The sequence below is a fragment of the Trematosphaeria pertusa genome (genome assembly GCF_010094035.1).
Source record: "Trematosphaeria pertusa strain CBS 122368 unplaced genomic scaffold BU26scaffold_2, whole genome shotgun sequence".
NCBI lineage: Eukaryota > Fungi > Ascomycota > Dothideomycetes > Pleosporales > Trematosphaeriaceae > Trematosphaeria > Trematosphaeria pertusa.
The window spans coordinates 2357050-2374658 of record NW_022987213.1 but is presented as its reverse complement, the minus strand read 5'-3'; the positions used below and the strand labels follow the sequence as shown (position 1 = coordinate 2374658).

At 53.8% G+C, this 17609-nt stretch overlaps 6 protein-coding genes across 6 annotated transcripts; 4 read left to right on the top strand and 2 right to left on the bottom strand.

Moving 5' to 3' along the window:
- Positions 1-1332: 1332 nt before the first annotated feature.
- Positions 1333-3056, bottom strand: BU26DRAFT_514694 (uncharacterized protein; the record flags this gene model as incomplete). Its single annotated transcript, XM_033827896.1, is given in 7 exon segments — positions 1333-1410; positions 1482-1772; positions 1836-1925; positions 2316-2579; positions 2609-2777; positions 2790-2942; positions 3020-3056. 5 exon segments carry the CDS (start codon positions 2663-2665, stop codon positions 1333-1335), a joined length of 780 nt encoding a protein of 259 aa, XP_033689871.1. The 5' UTR covers positions 2666-2777; positions 2790-2942; positions 3020-3056.
- Positions 3057-3305: 249 nt separating this feature from the next.
- Positions 3306-4956, top strand: BU26DRAFT_514692 (uncharacterized protein). The gene is made up of 5 exons (XM_033827895.1): positions 3306-3399; positions 3456-3542; positions 3701-3908; positions 3975-4702; positions 4825-4956. Exons 1-4 carry the CDS (start codon positions 3369-3371, stop codon positions 4666-4668), a joined length of 1020 nt encoding a protein of 339 aa, XP_033689870.1. The 5' UTR covers positions 3306-3368; the 3' UTR covers positions 4669-4702; positions 4825-4956.
- Positions 4957-5995: 1039 nt separating this feature from the next.
- On the top strand, positions 5996-6897 carry BU26DRAFT_559514 (uncharacterized protein; the record flags this gene model as incomplete). The annotated part of the gene is made up of 2 exons (XM_033832711.1): positions 5996-6332; positions 6383-6897. The coding sequence occupies 2 exons, from the start codon at positions 5996-5998 to the stop codon at positions 6895-6897; spliced, it is 852 nt and encodes a 283-aa protein (XP_033689869.1).
- A 258-nt stretch (positions 6898-7155) lies between these two features.
- BU26DRAFT_559513 (uncharacterized protein) lies at positions 7156-8496 on the top strand (the record flags this gene model as incomplete). The annotated part of the gene is made up of 1 exon (XM_033832710.1): positions 7156-8496. One exon carries the CDS (start codon positions 7156-7158, stop codon positions 8494-8496), a length of 1341 nt encoding a protein of 446 aa, XP_033689868.1.
- A 2634-nt stretch (positions 8497-11130) lies between these two features.
- BU26DRAFT_559512 (HD-domain/PDEase-like protein) lies at positions 11131-14311 on the top strand (the record flags this gene model as incomplete). The annotated part of the gene is made up of 5 exons (XM_033832709.1): positions 11131-11329; positions 11382-12027; positions 12076-12242; positions 12296-12888; positions 12941-14311. The coding sequence occupies 5 exons, from the start codon at positions 11131-11133 to the stop codon at positions 14309-14311; spliced, it is 2976 nt and encodes a 991-aa protein (XP_033689867.1).
- Positions 14312-15126: 815 nt separating this feature from the next.
- On the bottom strand, positions 15127-16809 carry BU26DRAFT_514688 (DHS-like NAD/FAD-binding domain-containing protein). The gene is made up of 2 exons (XM_033827894.1): positions 16034-16809; positions 15127-15898 (listed from the first exon to the last, which is right to left on the bottom strand). The coding sequence occupies exons 1-2, from the start codon at positions 16497-16499 to the stop codon at positions 15207-15209; spliced, it is 1158 nt and encodes a 385-aa protein (XP_033689866.1). The 5' UTR covers positions 16500-16809; the 3' UTR covers positions 15127-15206.
- Between the last annotated feature and the right edge of the window lie 800 nt (positions 16810-17609).

Here is a 17609-nt window from a genome sequence, read left to right as displayed (position 1 = left end):
TTGTCTAATCTCGCCGGCCCCAACGCGTTACGCTGCAGCATCAATAGAAACTCTTCTTGCATTCTTTGACTTCACATACTCGTTCCTGCCCCTTTCATTTCACGAATTGTCGCACTATACCCGCATCTGCGCGCTTAAAATTTGTGCCGTTGCCACTGCCCTCCCCGTTCCCTAGGGTGGTGTCCAGACAGCTCGAACACATGGTGACTCATCAGCAGACTATTCTTGAAGAGGTTAGTGAATTGTACGCCAAGTCCGTCACAGCTCTCCTCGCATCAGAGATTTCCATCCTCCTCCCACTGCTCGCGCCGCAATAGAAGGATCCTTCTACAGACAGCGACCTCCGCCGCCGCCGATCGACGCATCTAACGAGCCTGCCACCAAAGCGCCACTTTATTGACAGCCTGCCCTCTCCGCGCTGCCTACCACGTTCTCTAACCCGCGCCGTCCTCCTCCGCGCAAACGTACTGCTCTGTGGATATACCCGTGTGAATTTTCCCATTGGTAGCCAAGGAGAATCCGCTTCGCTATCACCACTGGTGCCCTTCGCTCCTCAACCACAGCTTGGTTTCTGCGAATAATTCAGCGATCACTTCTGCTTGCGAGCTCGCTGCGTCTGAGGCCTGACGGCAAATCCTGTTTCCAACCGCACGAAGGCTAGTGCTTTACGCAATACAATGACAACTTCTCATGAAGCACTTTTACCCGACCATGAGATCGTGGAGTTATGCATGATTACCGCCCCTTTCGCTGGATGCCCGCACGGAAACTAACTAGTTAAAATTTCAGACAACGTGGCTGTGAAATTTGGACTTGGTGTTCGAAAACAAGAAGCTGCGAACCAAAGCTACGCGCGTCGCTATGTGGACAGTACAGTCTTGTATATTCCACAAGTGTTTCGCTTCTTCAGAGCCACTCTATTTAGATTTGACATGGGCTTCATTGTTATAGAGTATGTGCTTAGAATCAACTTGGATACGCTAAATGTGGTCGAGAATCCACATCTTGCGGAGCGCACGATAGAGGCGATTCAACACCTCGCTATAATTCCCATCCCCCCAGATCAAGGGCCTGGACTGGTTGGCGGCGGATCCGCATACGGCTACCTGTGGTCAGACAATGGAACCGGACAAAGTTTGGAATTTATCAAAGACATATTAGAGTGGATAAACAAGAGACTTGACGTTGTCAAGCAACCTCGTATATCCCTGGCATGGCACCAGCAACTTAGTATGCATTATATGGACCTTGTCAGACAAAACATCTTGTTATTCCCAAATTCCTTCGTCTGTTTCGTAGACTGGGTTTTTGCCGGATTCTTTCCTAATATCTTTAAGATCTACACTTTCCAGGACCTGCTTTACACAGACAGTGTCTGGTTCGAGCAGCTTCTACATCTCTCTCCAAAACCTAACGATAACGACAAGCAAGTTATACAATATCTAGGCATTCTAGCCGTTGTAAATAATAGATTCTCGTACAAGCTCGGGCCGGGGGGAAGACGCCAGGTCACTGATATCCGGGAGCATCTCGCAAATAGCTTTCCATGCTGGGTTGTCAGCAGCCGTGAAACCGCTATATACTAGTTCGTGAAACCAGAACCTGCCGTCGCTCAGAGACTTCCGCATGAGGTTGGAAAGCCTATTATGGCCCTTAGTTCTTCTGCTCTCCTCGAGTTCCAGCTCGCTGAGAAAAAGCTTTAGGCAAGCCATGTATCGCTGAAATTGTAAGCTATCAGGCGCTTCCCAGAGGATTGGTTTCGTAATTAGAAGCTATCGCGGCGCTGAGCTAAACATTTGGTACGGCGCAGTATATGCCCACTCCCAGTCTATTACCGCAATTATCTTAAGATCGCTCGCGTTGTTAACAATCATATTCCCGTAGCGGAAATTATCGCATATAAGTCTAAAGCCGGTCTGATTGTACTTGTCGTTAGTGACGAAACGTAGAAGGACGGTGTTGAATTAGTGACGGAAATTGTATTTGGCTCGGGCGTTATCCTCGTCGTTAATTAAGTTGGGTTGCTCGTGCAGTTGCTCTATGTCTTGCTTAGCAATGTTGTTAAAGTATTCCCTCGCAGAGAAAACGTTACTAAGCGGTGGCCTTATTACAATTAGTTTCGCTATGTAAATAAGGCTAGGACTTACAATACCTCCAACTTTTACTCCCGAATGTGCCTCTATTTCTTGCATCCTTAGAGTTATTAGGCTCAGATCCGCGTGAATACTCTAGTCGTCCCGGATTGATAGAGACCCGATATTAGGAAACTCTAATGCTGAAAGTTCAAGGTAAAACTCTGCTATCTAGTGAAACACAATACGCAGGTCGCGTTTACTGATGTTGGTTCGTAGTGTTCGTTTCTCAGGCGCTTTCTGCCAAAGATTACCAAGTGACTCTCCATCACGGATGTAATCCATTATAATAAAAGGCCCTAATCCTAAATCGTTTAACAGACCCCAGGCATGAACTGTGGGCACCGGAATTTTAGTTTTTTCCCTGACCAAGCGCATTACGGCGACCTCTTGACGTAGCTTCTCATCACAGTCTATAACTCTTCCAGGAACGGGAAACCGAACTAACTATTCCATATTATCCTCAAAACGCAGACGGTAGCTCCAATTAAAGGAGCCACAGTGGTCGTTGATAATTCTGCTCGATTGGCCATCTTGATAAGAAGACACCTAGTCGGCTATATGGGACTTTTGCTCACGAAACTTGCTAAACTATCCGACGGACAGCTCCTTATGTGCAAGCTCCGCCCGCTTATCCTAGTCCATCTAAGAAGAATGGTTTAAATAGATGTATAGAAATAGCTAGGCCTATAGTTCTAGTGGCGCACCGTTAAAGGGAAGAGTGTGTAACGGCGGTAAAGGGCGATGAAGCGGAGCGAGACCGGAGGACAGTGAAGGCGTGGGGAGGGGCGAAGCGGAGAAAGCAGACGTGGAAGTTGGATGTGGAAGTGGAGGTAGAGTGGTTTGTGAAGACTAGATGGCGGCGAAGCGGGGTAGGCACACGTGGTAGGAGGCAGACTGGTTAGAGGCACGCAACAAGATACGATTTTAATTCAATAGCGGGGAGGATCTGCTTAGCTTTCTGATTAGTCAGGCGATTTGCGGTCCGATCCGACTAGCCTAGCTACTTGGCATTTCCCGCCAGGCTTAGCCTATTCAAGGTACAGTCCTTGGTTGATTCCCGGAAGCTTCCCACCCCGTATGACTTTTGCAGAGCTTGATCTCTGTGCTCCTGTCAGACTCTGAGTGAAATATATTATACTTGCACTTACACTCGCCGCTCCTGCGCCGAATTTTGTCGTCGCCCCCTACGCCCAGCTTAACCGTTCCTGTTTTCGCCTCCGTCCACGGCTCGCCATGGCAGCGTATATCAACCTTAGCTTGCAGGGTACGTTGCTATTATAATACAGTTATAAACGACCTGTAGTTCTCACGAAATACTAGGGACTGTCTATTTTGCTGCACATCGTTCTGCCGAAGACGGCACCATGCTGCAATTGTATTCAAGCATGCTTGTGGGCGTAGCAAGAGGTGCGTAGTACTATTATTGCCTGGCATGGACGGCGAAAAAGCGCTCATGGACGTAGAATCCACCTTTGATGTTTTGTACTCGCGTGTTGCCCGAGACTGGCATTAGCACGATGACGTCGTTACACCCTTTAACGACCGCTGATGGACTCACGTTGGAGCGGTCTGGACCTTTGACCTTGATGGCGATATTCTGCGATTGGACAAGAGAGATCGCAACCTTTGGGTTCCTCTCAACCTCGTTCGCCAGCGTTCCATAACCATCTCCGATTTCGAGCCTTACGAACCGCCGCCAACACTCACCAAACACGCCATACAATCCGTCTACCCAGCGCCGTGCTGGAAAATGAGACGCAAGGAGATCGACTTGTAGCGCCTACAACGGCGCAAGGCTTTCGTCTCTAGGATACTCGCCGACTTTGCGTTCTAGTGGAGGCACGTCCTCTGTGGTCGTTACAACCACTCTACGTTTCAAAGGCTTGCCTATGCTATCGTTAGGGTTGTTACCCTGAACTTTACCGTTAAAGAAGCAACGCTCTCACGCCAGGGCACTGGCGGCTTTCTAGTCTGGATAGACAACCTCCCAGAGTGGGGCTTTGCAAGTGGAGACATCGTCAGGGTTGGTAGGACGTCCATCGTTATATGCCAGCATGCTCCGCACGCCGTCACGCTGGTCCGAAAGGATTTCGCGAAGCAGATTCAGTCCACTCCTAGTTCGGCAGACGAAAGTCTCACTTACCTCATACTCTCGGTGCGGGAGGTTATCCTATATCAGATAAACAGCGAGCTCAAAAAATACACAGAACCTATGCGTCTATTCGATGGGACGCATCCTCCTTCTGACGAAGCCATCGAGCTCCTTCTCCAAGCCACGCAGACCAGCCCCCCCACAGCTCCTCTTCGCAAGCTCCCCGTTGAGCTGCAGGATGCGATCTTTGACAAGGTATCAGCGGGACCAATTGAGAGCGCCAGGGTTGGCTGCCTACTTGACGCTGGGTCAATTTTTACATGGAAGTGCGGCACCCGAAATATTAAAAGGGAAGAAGGCCGTCGGTCTAGAACGCCTTGGACTCCTGTAGAGTCGCATATTTGGTTCGGTGACTACCCTAGTGGTATAGCATACAAGTAAACGTGTTCGAAACGCTTATTGTGAGGTATTAATCAATCTATCGCACAGTAGGAAGCTTGACGATTGCATTAACTATCGATGGATCGTGAGTCGTACTCCCTATATATCAGGCAGGATGGCCAGTACATGTTTCAGATTCCACCAATCACGGATATCTAGAAAACCCGAAAGATCTCCATCCGACGATCATCCTAGCTGTACGATATCCGTCACACCCATTGACGACCCACCTGCTAGTCTACACGAACGGCATGGGGTTATCCTTGATGTGTCGACCCCAGGCTACAACATTGTTGGCATCGTTGATGAGGTGCATCCGTCCCCCAACCCTGCTAAAATTGGACCCAACCTGAATCATTCCGTAGCAATTCTTGGAGTCGCCCCGTTTCCTTCGAGATGATCGTGGAGATGATCTTCTGTGGGTCCCCAAGCTTCTCCCAGCTTCTTGGATTCCACGAGCATGAACTCGTACTGGTATAGGGTTCCGACGCGCCCATCTAAGGTTGATTGACGTAGACGAGCGAACGGATGAAGTAGACTCAATCTTCAGTCTTCAGGGAGCCAAAGAGGGCGATGGCTGTGGGGAAAAAGTCTCATTAGCACGCAGACAGAAAGTGAAATCGAGCTTGGGGGTTGTGTTGGGCTTATGCGCACTTGCCTCTTCGCATCGACGCTGAGGGGGCTATTTAAGCTGGGTGTCAGAAGAACTTTGAATACGCGGAGGTAAGGTTTCCCCGATCAGGAGCGCTAAACCGAAGAAGGAAATCGCAGGTGAACACATTACAGTATTATCTAATCTTCGCCGGTGCAGTTCGGATCCATCATGAAACCGTGTCTGTTTCGTCGCACCTACTGATCCACACCATGGCTCTACAAGATCGATCGTCGACTCTGCGTCTTGGCGGCTCTACTATTTTGGGGACCTGGGGAGGCTTGGGGCAGCAGCTCCTCAAATACGAGCAGAAAACGGACTTTCTCCAATTACTTAAGACTCAACATTGCCTTGCTGGTATAGTTCGGCCCGCTCACGGAAATTTGCCTGCAAAATCATACTTTCCATGGTATCAAAGCACGCAGTTGCGGTAATGAGTGACAATAAGTTATGTTTCCCGTCGAAGCTTGAAGAAAATGAGAAGACGATGAAATAATATTTCTACGGGATGGAAATATAAACAGCTTGCCATGCGCCAAGTGTGCGACGCATCCTTTACCCCACCTCCCTCATCGCCAGCGCGGGTGCCTGATTCTTACCATCTCCAGGTGTACTTTCGCATCGCACGGGGCCGAGACGACTTCTCAATCGAAGACAATTATCACCAAAGAAGCAATGGCACGAGATCTCCAAGAAGACCTGGATGCGTTGTGGATCAGAGCCGAACGACACCACGACGCACAAGAGCTATGCCCTCTCTTCCAGCGTGTCCCGGCCGAAATCCGGAATCAGATCTTTTCACTCGCGCTTGCGGAATACGAAGATATGTCGAGACCTTACGATCGAGATACGCACTACTGGCGTCCCGGTTTCCGTGGCCCGCGAAGAGTCGACGTAGCCTTGCTGCGCACGTGCAAGCGCGTCTGGCTGGAGACCCGCGCGGTGCCTCTGAAAGCCTTGTCAGACACGCCAATGGCGTTCTTCCTCGCGGACAAAAACGCAAGACCGCCAGGTTGGTACAATCGATGCAGGAAGATTTCATGACTGACAAAGCTCGGACAGAGTGCAAAGGTACCGGCCCTTTCCAAACTTTTCGAGCGCGAAGGTTTCTCGATATACACTGGAACGCCTTACACACGATTCAGATCTTCCTGCAACAAGGCTACTTCCTTGAAGATTTTTTCAGCCGAGGCATGCTGTCACCATCTACCGTGATCTTGACCATCCGCTACACAGACTGGATGTGGTGGAAGCAAGCTTATCCTGTTTGGTTCAACAGCGAGGAGGTACAAGCTCATGAGCTTCCGTCCAGCGTGGACAAGATCGTGGTGGAGTTTGAAGTGATCGAAGCTGAGGAGCAAAAACTTAGAGCGCTATTGCGCAGTATCTTCGAGAACGAGGAGGCTTATCGCTGGCCCCGGAAAGGCGGCAAATTTCTGCGTATCGTGCGTCCAGAGGAGTACGTGAAGGAGTGGAGGTGGGATGGTCCCACGAAGTTGGAAGGGCAGAGTTTTAAACATCATCCTGAGGGGGATACAATGACCCGTGTGGTAAAAGCCGTAACTTGGGAAGTGTAGGACGGTCTCAAGAATATTGCCCGCGGTATCGTCTACTTCGGGTGTTGAGGTCATGCAGGAGTGCTGAGGTCTTACCTTTATGGAAAGAGCGCCCACCGTACCTTGCCCCTTCCACTTCTATCTCATCAATAACCATTACGTCACCCTTTTGCCTAGAGAGTTCTAACTCCAGGCTGCATTCATCTCCCACTGATCCGTTGACTCTAGTCCTTCCAACGCCGTCGTCTTCACGCCCCGCCTGTCGTACCTCACATCGGCATGGCTTCCATCCAAACGCTGCCGGCAGAGCTGATTAACGAGATCACAAGCCATTTGCGACCCCACGATCTCACGCGCTTCGCCCGAGTATCTAAGCAGTTTCGCGAGTTCGCCCAATCCACGCTCTGGCGGAGCATCGAACTTCACCGCAAAGACGCTCACCATGGAGGGTTCGGCTTGACCATACAGCAAACCATTCCACGAATGTATCTGGACGATGTGCTTCGCGGATCTTGGTCGTACAGGTCATTCAACGGCGACGACCCTGAATTTGATCGTCGCAACGCTAAATTCGGTACCGCAATCAGAACGCTGTATCGCACGGCGGGCAAGTCCCACGCTTGGATGAGGCTCTCAGGGTGGGTGCGCCACTTGTGTTTGACCGTCGGCCACAAAACACCAGGTTCGATCTGGAACGCAATCCTTTCTCTTCCAACCCTTGGAGCCGTGGAAGTTATCGGAGAGTATAGCCTCGACTCGCATTTCCAATGGAAGGGCCCACCGAAAGCCGCAGCCCTCCGACAGCCCTCTGCAAGCAAGATTCGGAACGTGAGGCTGCGAGGATATATTCCGTCCAATTTCGTCTCTATGGTCTGCAAGGCCTCAGCTAAAAGCATCGTCAGCCTGGACCTCGGAATGATCGAAGAGCCAAATGTCTGGGAGGGCGACCTGGAGGACATGGAGCTACAGGAGGAATTAGGGTACCCACTGTTCGCGGCGCCTCGGGGTGTCTTATGGTTTCCGCTGGACTCTGCTCCTCTGCTTCCATCGGTGACCCACTTGCTTCTCTGCAAGCGGGGCCACTACGACCCTATCCCGGAAATGTCTGAGCCGGAGGACCTGGAGTACCGTGAGGACGAGAGTTACGAAATCCATGAGCTGAAGCATTGGGCAGTCCTGCTTAAGTCCGTCCGCTCAACTGTCGTCGAAGTCGTGCTCGAACAGCGCCCAGTGATGCTGGAATACATCCTAGACCCTGAGTACGAGCTATCGCCTCATGACCATGTCTTCTTCGACCCCGAATGTCTGGAGAATACTCTTTTCTGGCAGCATGTCGTCAGATCTGTTTTTGATGACGGGGCCGGCTGGCCGAAATTGGCTCGATTGATCTTTCGTGGAGTGGATGAGCGGGGGTTTGAGCAGGGGTTAGGTGAAAGCCTACAGGCCTTTGCCTCGAGAGTGTTACCCGGAGTGCAGGTGGATGTGGTACGTGGTACCCATATGTTCTTCAGTACGAGACATGGGACGATCAGCAACCGGCATGGAGCCGATGGGCTGAAGCCGCACCTCGATCCTACGGAGGACCCTAATGTGGATTTCTTTGGTGGCCTGTTTCTATGACGGAGATAGGCTGAGGACTCATCGTTCTATTCATGACAGGTTTCTAAGGGGGCCTACATGGTCGTACCTTTGCTCTATGAGACATTCTCGGAGCTTAACGACTAGAGATACGCGGGACTATCCAATGAATATACTACTTACGCTGGATGTTTGTGGTCTCCACGAAGTAGCGGTGTTGTATTAGAGGGTCAGTGCCTCTCGCATTACAAATAGGTAGTTGTAGTCCATTCCTGTACTCTCAAGCACATCTTATTAATGTGTACACCAAGGCCATAGGTACCTAGGTACTGCGTCCATACCTCGAAACGGTCACCGGAGCGGATAAATGATTGCATTCTTACATTCCTGGAAGAGCCTTTCCCGCCTCCTCCATGTTTCAAATTCGGCCCGAGGAGTTTCGCGCACTTGCAGTGGTTGACGCCGTCCCAAAAGCCCGGATAGCGCAATATGGGAGGCATAATAGACAGAATCTTGCGGTCACCTGTTCAAGCGGAAGTTCCCAAAAAGCCGCGGTTGATGACAGAACCTAGGAATGTTGATTGGACGAGTGCGGATGCATGAAACATCTTGTTCGCTGGAAGAATGCCGGCCTTAGTGGAAAGATCTGTTTTCGGGATTTTGTCTTGCAGGCAGCGGGACGAGGGGCCAGCCGACGAATAGAGGGAGGGCGCCGGAATTGATGGACGCGCTGCGCTTCATTTCCTAGCCGGGTAGCGAGGTAGGAAGGCAGCTGACCACGACGGACGATCAACAGCCTTGTCGAAATGCGTTATCGCAGATGAATTGCGAAATGTGTAGCTGGGATGCGGGGGGAAATGTGATTGGGGTGCAGACACAGATGAGAGTCGCCACACCAAGGGTCCAACACCCTTGACCCCTTAAGACTTGCGTCCATGCTCTCCTTCCCGTCCATAATCAACACACTTTCCAATTGAAGGGAAGCTCAAAAACGGCGGGTCTTTTGCGGTGGTTGGCCGCGACCTTTTTGCTTACGTGGAGCCCTGCTTCGAGCGGCGACCGAGGATGCTAGCACCTGCCCTTCCGGTGATAAAGCCGGGCTATGAATAGGGCCGGAATATAAAAGATGCGCGGTGGCTTGGTGAAGCGAAGCGCAAAATATCATGTGTGCTTTGAGCTTAAGCGATGACAGGAGTAGTCTCTTGTAGAAAGAAGAGGCTGCATCTCGCTGGAGGCCAGCAGATTGCGATCCCGCTCGCACTGGCGACCGAGGATCAGCGTTCGTTGATCGACAGCATCTGACGGGGTTTGGCGGGCGGATGACGACGGTTGTCTCGCCTTAGTCTTCGAGAAGCGGCGAAGAAGCATCCAGGTGGCGATAGACGGAGGCGGGCACGCGGGGAAGCGCAGCGCTTTGTGCGATGACGCTGGAGGTCCTGAATCTCTCCAATTGTCGCGCCTCCGACGCACAAGTGGAGGGTGTGATAATGGTCGCAGCAGCCCTGCCCGGCCTGGGTTCCCCGTCTGCACGCCAAGAAGGCGCGGACGGCGCTCTGGGTTCGCAGACAGGGCAGACAGGAGCGGGCGCGGGCGGACTCTGGGCTGGCTGTGGACCGCCGCTGTGACAGGCTGTTCGCGGCGGGTCAAACACGCACTGCGGGCGACGAAGCTGAGCGCTGAGGCGCGCAATGTGGGCGTCGAGCCAATGGCAGCGGGTTCTAGAATTGTTCCATCTGGTCGTGCTGCCGCGGGAGCTGCAGCGAGGGCGCGGGTTGCACTAGCAGGCCCGCTTGTCGAGTCCGCCGTGTGCCAATGATGGCACGGCAGCCCATCTCACCTCTCCTCCCACACTCGATCCCGGGTTAACATAGTGCCCGACGCCAGCGCCCTCACGCTTCTCCTGCTGCTGGCCCCGCTGAGCCCCGATGCTGCTCGAAGCGCAGCGACTTCTGCGAGCGCGCTGCTTGCGACACTGACGCTTTTACCCCAAAGCCCCTGCGTCCCCCGAGCCCTCCGCCCTCCCCTCTGCAGCCTCTCCCGTGCGCGGCCAGACGATCTGCCTCCAGCACGAGCCCCGAGCGCGAACAGCTCCGGCGCACGCTTCACCACCGCTCCTGCTGCATTGCGCACCGCCCGGGCGCGCCTTCCCGACTGCCACCAGACCATCGCAGCTTCCCCCAGCGTCCCTCTGCGCCTTCCTCGTCGCATTCTGCGCCCGCGCTTTCCCGCCGCTCCGCAAACACTGGACCGGCGGCCGTCGTGTCTTCTGCGCGCCTGTCTCGTGCGCATCTACAACGCTCCGCCTCTGCTGGGTTCCCTTGGGACGAGCTCGACATAGTCGTTTCAGGTTGGATCTGAGATCAACGGGTGCGGCTCCCGTGCCCATCTCTCGTCTCCCCCACGCTGACCACGGCTCGGCAGCTTCTACTGCCCATCGCATGCCCCGTTGCTCGGCAGTCGACATTCCAATTGATCTCTTGCCTGCGCGACGCCGCCGCTGCTCGCCGACACGATTCCCGTGCCCCAGCTCCGTCACCCCCTCGGCCCTTTCCCCCAAATCCCTTGGGACGATAACACCCATTTTGCGACCAACGTACGCTTCCTCCCCGTAGTGTGGGAGGCTCCACGAACCGCAGAGACCAGTGTCCGCTGGTCGCTGCAGCCAAGGTGGAGACGATGGAGCATGGCGCGTGCAATGTGATATACATTGACCGGCGGGCGAACGACGAACACGTCAAGAGGGAGACGCTGTCCAGTTCTCTCGTCGCGAGGACGAGTACCGGGAACGTGAACCAGGGCTACTTCGGCCTCGGAAAGGCGCCACCCGTAGAGGTCCATACCAACGTGGAGAGTATTCTCTCGACGTTCAATGAAGGTCAGTATCGCGCTTCTGTCTTCCCGTGCGACTACGCTGACATGGCGAACAGTTCACATTTGCGGCTCTGGAGGCTCCTGCCTCACTAAGATATCCCAGCTCCTCGAGTCGACCAAAGGCAATACACCCACCATTATTCTAATAGACGTGCCCTACGACGAAGAGCAAAGATTGAAAAGGCTCTCGCGCGAACCTCGCACGCCCTCCCCGACATCCACACGAATCGCGCGAATAGATACAAGCGAGCCCGACGACATCTACGGCATGCACCTGCTCACCCATGTTTCGTCCGAAATCGCATCGAAGAACTTCTCCAGGCTTCTTGTCCCTGTCGTAATATTAAGTGGACTGGATCGCGAATGGGCTTCGAGCACTCTCCCGTCACCCAGCGTTCACGGTTCGCAAGTCCTCACCGATACTGTTCGCCTGGTCCGCTATCTGGATGCCGGCGCTGTCGACGTCTTGGCGAGTCCGCTGTCAAAGGATAGTGTGCAGGGCTTGCTGGTCCATGCTTATCGGGTACATAAAGAGGTGGCTCGTGAAGAGGCTGGCTTTCTGACAACTAAGAGGAACAGGAAGCTGTCTTGGGTTGGCGTTAACGATGCAAAGCCGTATGCGTACCTGCGCGAAGCCATGGTATCGACTTTGATGAGCGGCATCTGCAATCCAGAGACAGTCGGTGATTCGCAAGATTCTAAGTACGGTCTTTTGATTACGCTTAGGTTCCTACCTGCTGACCATTTTAGGGACATCTACGTCGCCGAAGACCGAAGAGAGGTCATTGCCAAAGCTATTGGTACCTGGGCATTTTCCGCCCATGACTTTACCGACGACGAGCTTCTCTACGGCGCACTGCTCATTCTCAAGCACGCTCTTGCGATGCCCGAATTGGAGCATTGGGGCATGCCTGACGGTAAGCCTCTGTTGGCATTGATTCTCTCCAGCGCTAACAGAATGTTCCGTTAGATGAACTAATTGTCTTCCTCCTTGCAAGCCGTACAGCATACAATGAGTTTGTTCTCTACCACAATTTCCGCCATGTCGTCGACGTCCTACAAGCGCTGTTCCACTTCCTCGTACAGATCGGCACGTTACCTGCGTATCCCGCAGAAACCACCAAACCGGAGGCTAAGCCGAAATCGCCAATAGCGACGTTGTTGAAGCCTCTCGATGGTCTCACCCTCTTGATCTCTGCCATCGGACACGATGTCGGTCATCCTGGTGTCAACAACGCCTTCCTCGTTGCGCTTAATGCTCCGCTTGCGCAGCTTTATAACGACCGCTCCGTACTCGAATCGTTCCATTGCGCCGCGTACTCTCAGATTCTGCGACGCTACTGGCCTAAAGCATTCTCGGACTCTGGAATGAGAAAGTTGATGATCAACAGTATCCTGGCAACGGACATGGGCTTACATTTCAAGTACATGACAGATCTGGGCAACTTGCAGGAGAAGATTGCGCACGACAAGGGCGTTGATGGCTGGAGTGGCAAAGTCCGTGAAGAGAACAAGGACTTAACATGCGGGCTTCTGATCAAATGTGCTGATATCAGCAACGTCGTAAGTTCCGTTGTTATGCTCGCTGAAAGAGTCTCATGTTAATGAAAACTAGGCGCGAAAGTTCGAGACTGCTGCCCGGTGGGCCAACATCTTGACTGACGAATTCAGCAATCAAGGTGTTATGGAACAAGAATTGCAGGTGCCTTCGTGCCTGTTTGGCGGCCCCCCTGTTCGAGACGATATCATCAAGCTTGGAGAGTCCCAGATTGGCTTCATGAACATCTTCGCGAGACCGCTCTTTGAAGCCGTCGCCGATATACTGCCATGTATGCGCTACATCGTCGAAGAAATTCTCTCCAACAAAGCTATTTGGGATAAGAAGATTGAGGAAGAGCGGGAAAAAAGGAGAAAACCGAACCTGTCGTTAGGCCTCCTGTCTCCTTCGTTTGGCGTGGATCCGACGCCAAGTCCATTCTCTGGAGGTCCCGCGAGGCTAACTACCGATGGGCCGGCTGTGCAGCTCGGTCGCCCGATCCATAGCCCCACCCAGGTCACCAGCATGGAGGACGTAGCCCGCCGCGGTTCTAGCGGCTCCTTCCAAGGTGCCTTGTCAAATTCGCGGCGGTCATCCTCAGGCGTTGACAAAGGATCACGACGCTCTTCTGCTGGGCTTCTTGGATCCCGCGAAAATCAAAGTCAGTCCAGGCGAGGGAGCGGAGATGCCAGCTTGACCGCTATTCTTGTTACCCAAACCCCAAACGCATCCGACGCGCCGGGGCCGGAACACAATTCAAATTCCAGAAATCGCTCGAAGTCACCAGGAAACCGGAAGGATACTTTAACGAGGTCGTCCCCAAAAAAGGAAAAGCAAGGTGCTCGACCAGTAACGGCACCTTCACCAGCCAGGCGTAGTCAGGGTAAGCGTTCAAGCCCGAGTGACCCCTCTTACTATCTTTCCTCGCGGCCTGTAGGCGTCGGTCCTGACTTTGATTCAGCCACCAATCTCTTTCCAATGCCGCACTCAACTTCGCAAAGTCACTCCGAGGTTGATCTCTCTCACACGGCCAACGGCAATGCGGACGGCTCCAAGCTGCAACAATGGGAGACTAGCAAATTGAGTGCCGACAGCAACATGTCCCGATCGGATGCGTCACGCGATTCCCCACGAAGAAACGAGTGGTGGCGGCAAATGAGCTCTCGTCGGCGTACACGAGACCTGAGAAATGGGGACGCTGAAACGCGGGGCCCGCAGAAGGAGATGCTGCTGGACCCTACATTATCCAATTCGACTTCAGAGGCAAACTCTCCTACCGCTACCAGCCCAGGTAGAGCCAGCCGGGCCGGAAAGCTAAAGAGCTTCTTCAAGCGGAGACCACGGAGCAACAACGATCACGAGAAGCAGCTTTCGAGTTTTGGGAGCTCTTCCCAGCTGCGAACGCCTCCCACGAGCGACCCGGGTCAGTCCGTCAACAGCGATGATTGAGCCTTGCCGCGAGCTTGTTTCCTCTCCTTCCTTCGTCAGCGATTCGGTACCCTTATTTCCTACTTTGGACGCGAATCATGCAAAAGCAACCTTCGGTCTCTCCTTGCCTAAACAAAGGCAACAGGCCTCGATGCCCATTAAAACTTTTCCTAGGACACGCTACCTTCTAACGCATGACGCAACGGGTGCAACGAAAAGCCTCCAGCAATGTACTTTCTACTTCGCATGTTGCTCATCGAATCGTTCCACGCGCAGCCCTCGGGCGTTTTACCGGCGGATGTTTCTAAGACGGGTGTTCGCCTCTCTCGTTCGATATTCGCATCTTCGGTCTCGCAGCATTCACGTCGCCATCGGCGGACTCGTTTTCTCTCACCGCTTCGGGCGGATTATACAACTTTCTTTCGGCGGGAAAGCTAGGAATGTACGAGGCATATCATGTGGCGTGTCATGCATTCTCGGTGCGGTGCGGGCTTCTTACTGTCTCCAGTGGCGGACTTATTACCATCAGTGACGGGGATTGGGCGTGGCGCATTTCTGTGAAAAGAGTGGGTGGGAGCGCGGCAATTTCGCCTTTTTTACACTTCCTTTCATTATGTTAACTAAAAAGCGTTGCGGCGGAAAAGCAGCGCGCTGTCTTTTGTACGGATGGGAAGCGGCCTGGTGACGGGCGCAATGGGTGATGGATGGATTGGGATAGGGACGATAGAAAGTTAAGGAGGAGGAGTCTTACGCGGAGTAGGCTTCGTTCCGTTTCGCGAAGAGGCGGCGACGCGGTTTTCGCGTGCTGCTAATGACACTAGTAATGAATGTATATCCGGATCGCTCATCTCAGTACGTGCTTAGTCTGTGTTGATATAGATCTAGTACTTGTACATTTGCTGTCACAAAGGCGAGGCTACCTCTGCATCCCTGCTAATATCGTCACAACCTGCGGCAAGATCTTATCCGCGCTCTCACTACAACGCACCGCTTCTCTGCCCGTATTCCCCTCGGGTATGTCAGCGAAGAAAGATTCCTCGCCCCTGCAGCCGCCGATATTGAGTACCCCAATCGGCACCTGATTCTCCTTCGCCCTCTTCACTAACCGCCACGCTGAATAGGTAGCTAAGCTGCTCCCCACGACGAGAATCCGAGCCGCAGAGTCCACGGCCTGCTCCGCGGCGATCTTCACATCTCCCGGTATCGACTCTCCGAACATAACCACAGCCGGCTTCAACACGCCGGCGCCCTCTATCCACGCGCCATCCTTGTCCACTTCTACCCTCTCGCGCCCCCGCTCCAGACACACGGGGCACGCGGGGTATCGGAACGTGGTATACGGCGCGTCCGGGATATCGACGTCGCCGTCGGGGTTGGTCTTCAGGCCGCGCTTCTTCCGCTCCGACGGGTTCTCCGTGTCGAGCGCGCCCGCGGCGAGCATTTCGTGCAGGAAGGCGGTCCAGGCGGGGTTGAGGTGCGAGAGCTGCGTTTGGAAGGCGCGTCGTGGGTACGGCGTGCGGCAGGTCAGGCAGACGAGGCTGCGGAGATAGCCGTGGAGCTCGAGGGTGGGGAGGTGTGGGTGCGAGAGCGGGTGGAAGGAGTCTACGTCTGTTTGTTGATGGGAGGGTTAGCTTAGGGTTGGGCTTTGCTTGCGTCTCGTGCTGCTTGGGGGGAGATAGCCGTTCGGACTGTGTCGGCTTCGCGGCTGTGCGGGTTAAAGAGAAAAGGTGGAGAGAAACGTACTCTGCGTAATCACACTCCCCACGATCCCAAGCTCCCCCAGTTTCCCAACAGCCTCGTGTCCCTTATTCGGCCTCGCGCGCTCGAGATTCGTCCACCCCAGGAAGCTCCTTGCCCAGTACCTCTTCCGCGCCTCATGGCTCGCGCAGAACTCGTTATAGTAAATCGGTCTATAGCTCCTATTCAGCGTATACGTCCCATTCGTGCCCCTATAGTCCGCAAGCCCCGAAGCCACCGATATGCCCGCGCCGGTGAGCAGCAGCGTTTTGCCATTATTGTGCCTGCTGCGGGCCGCCCGGAGTGAGGATCTCGCCTTGGAGGTGCTGTTGCTGGCGGCGGGGGAGAGGAAGTCGACGAGCGCCGCGATGGCGCCGGAGGCGGTGCCCGCGCTCGCAGGGATTATCTTGGGCGCGGGCAGGGGGTCTGTGTAGGGGACGCGCAGGAGGGTCGAGGGACGGGGAGAGGGCATTGCTTGTGCAGGCTTGCGCTACTCATTGTGCTGTCCCCCACATATGCACAGCAAAGCAAAAGCAGGCAAGGCAGGTTTTTGGATCCGCGACGATGGGAATGAGGGACGGTGTGAGAGGGGCGGAGTCAAGCGTGTGTGTGAGCGATGGATGATGTGGGTTTGTGGTGGTAGATGGGTTAGCGTCATAGAAGGCGTATTAGCGCGAACGGGAGGCTTAGGTGGGGTGGGCGCTGCTAAGCCGCGTTGGAGGCATGGTAGCCGAGCGGCTTTTTTTTTTTCCTGTGGGTGAGATCTTGTGTGACGGGCGGCGGGAATCGTGGGGTGTTGCGGTACGGTGCGGTGCGGTGCGTGTGGTGGGGGCTATTTTTAGGAATGAGGCTCTGTGGTATGCACGACTTTATCGATTTTTGTTGTTTGGGGAATAAACGGGCGTGAGAAATGGGGAAAGCGAGGGCGGGGGTCTGACTGGCGATGCCAGATGCAGATGCATGCTGAGCCTTCCTGCTGTGCGACGACGGGGACTTCTCGGAGCGTTTGGGTCTGTGTGGTTTGGCTGTGTGCGGATAGGTAAGGCTGGTGCACTGCACGCCGTCATGTGGTGAGTGATCGGTCAGCGAGCAGTGCTTATGGGGCTCTGGGTGGGATGGGCTGGGGAAAGCGAGTGAGGATGAGGGGTGGGAGGCCTCGATTCGAGGTTGGCGGTGTCGCTATTGCCGACGTATGGGCGGCGCAAGGGGGAGAGAACGGCGTAGTGATTTTGGTAGGAAAGCAATTGGCTTGACAAAGCCTGGTCATTCTATTATAGTACACGAAATCCAACGCTTGATGAAGCCGAGTCGCAATGCAGGTCATGACGTAGGAAGCAAGATACTCCAGGCCATGCTTTTGAAAACCATGAATGTAAGGAAAGAAAGATGACAATTTGAGATAAGAGATACTCGAGAAAGAGTAGAAATAACTACAGAAATCTAAAAACGCGCTCTCTCGCGCATTCGAGTATGCTCGATAGGCATAATGACGGCGTGAGGATATACGTCTGAAATGAAAGTGATGGTGATGCGAGACGCCGCTGATGCCCCAATCCGTGCATCTCGCCGATGAAGTGAGTGT

Excerpts from the sequence above, each read along its gene's own strand:
- BU26DRAFT_514692 (XM_033827895.1), top strand. The coding sequence starts at position 3,369 with ATGGCAGCGTATATCAACCTTAGCTTGCAGG. Across the intron at positions 3,400-3,455 it reads TATCAACCTTAGCTTGCAGG|GGACTGTCTATTTTGCTGCA; the intron begins GTACGTTGCTAT and ends ACGAAATACTAG. Across the intron at positions 3,543-3,700 it reads GCTTGTGGGCGTAGCAAGAG|CGGTCTGGACCTTTGACCTT; the intron begins GTGCGTAGTACT and ends CTCACGTTGGAG.
- BU26DRAFT_514688 (XM_033827894.1), bottom strand. The coding sequence starts at position 16,499 with ATGCCCTCTCCCCGTCCCTCGACCCTCCTGCGCGTCCCCTACACAGAC. Across the intron at positions 15,899-16,033 it reads GGGGAGTGTGATTACGCAGA|ACGTAGACTCCTTCCACCCG; the intron begins GTACGTTTCTCT and ends ATCAACAAACAG.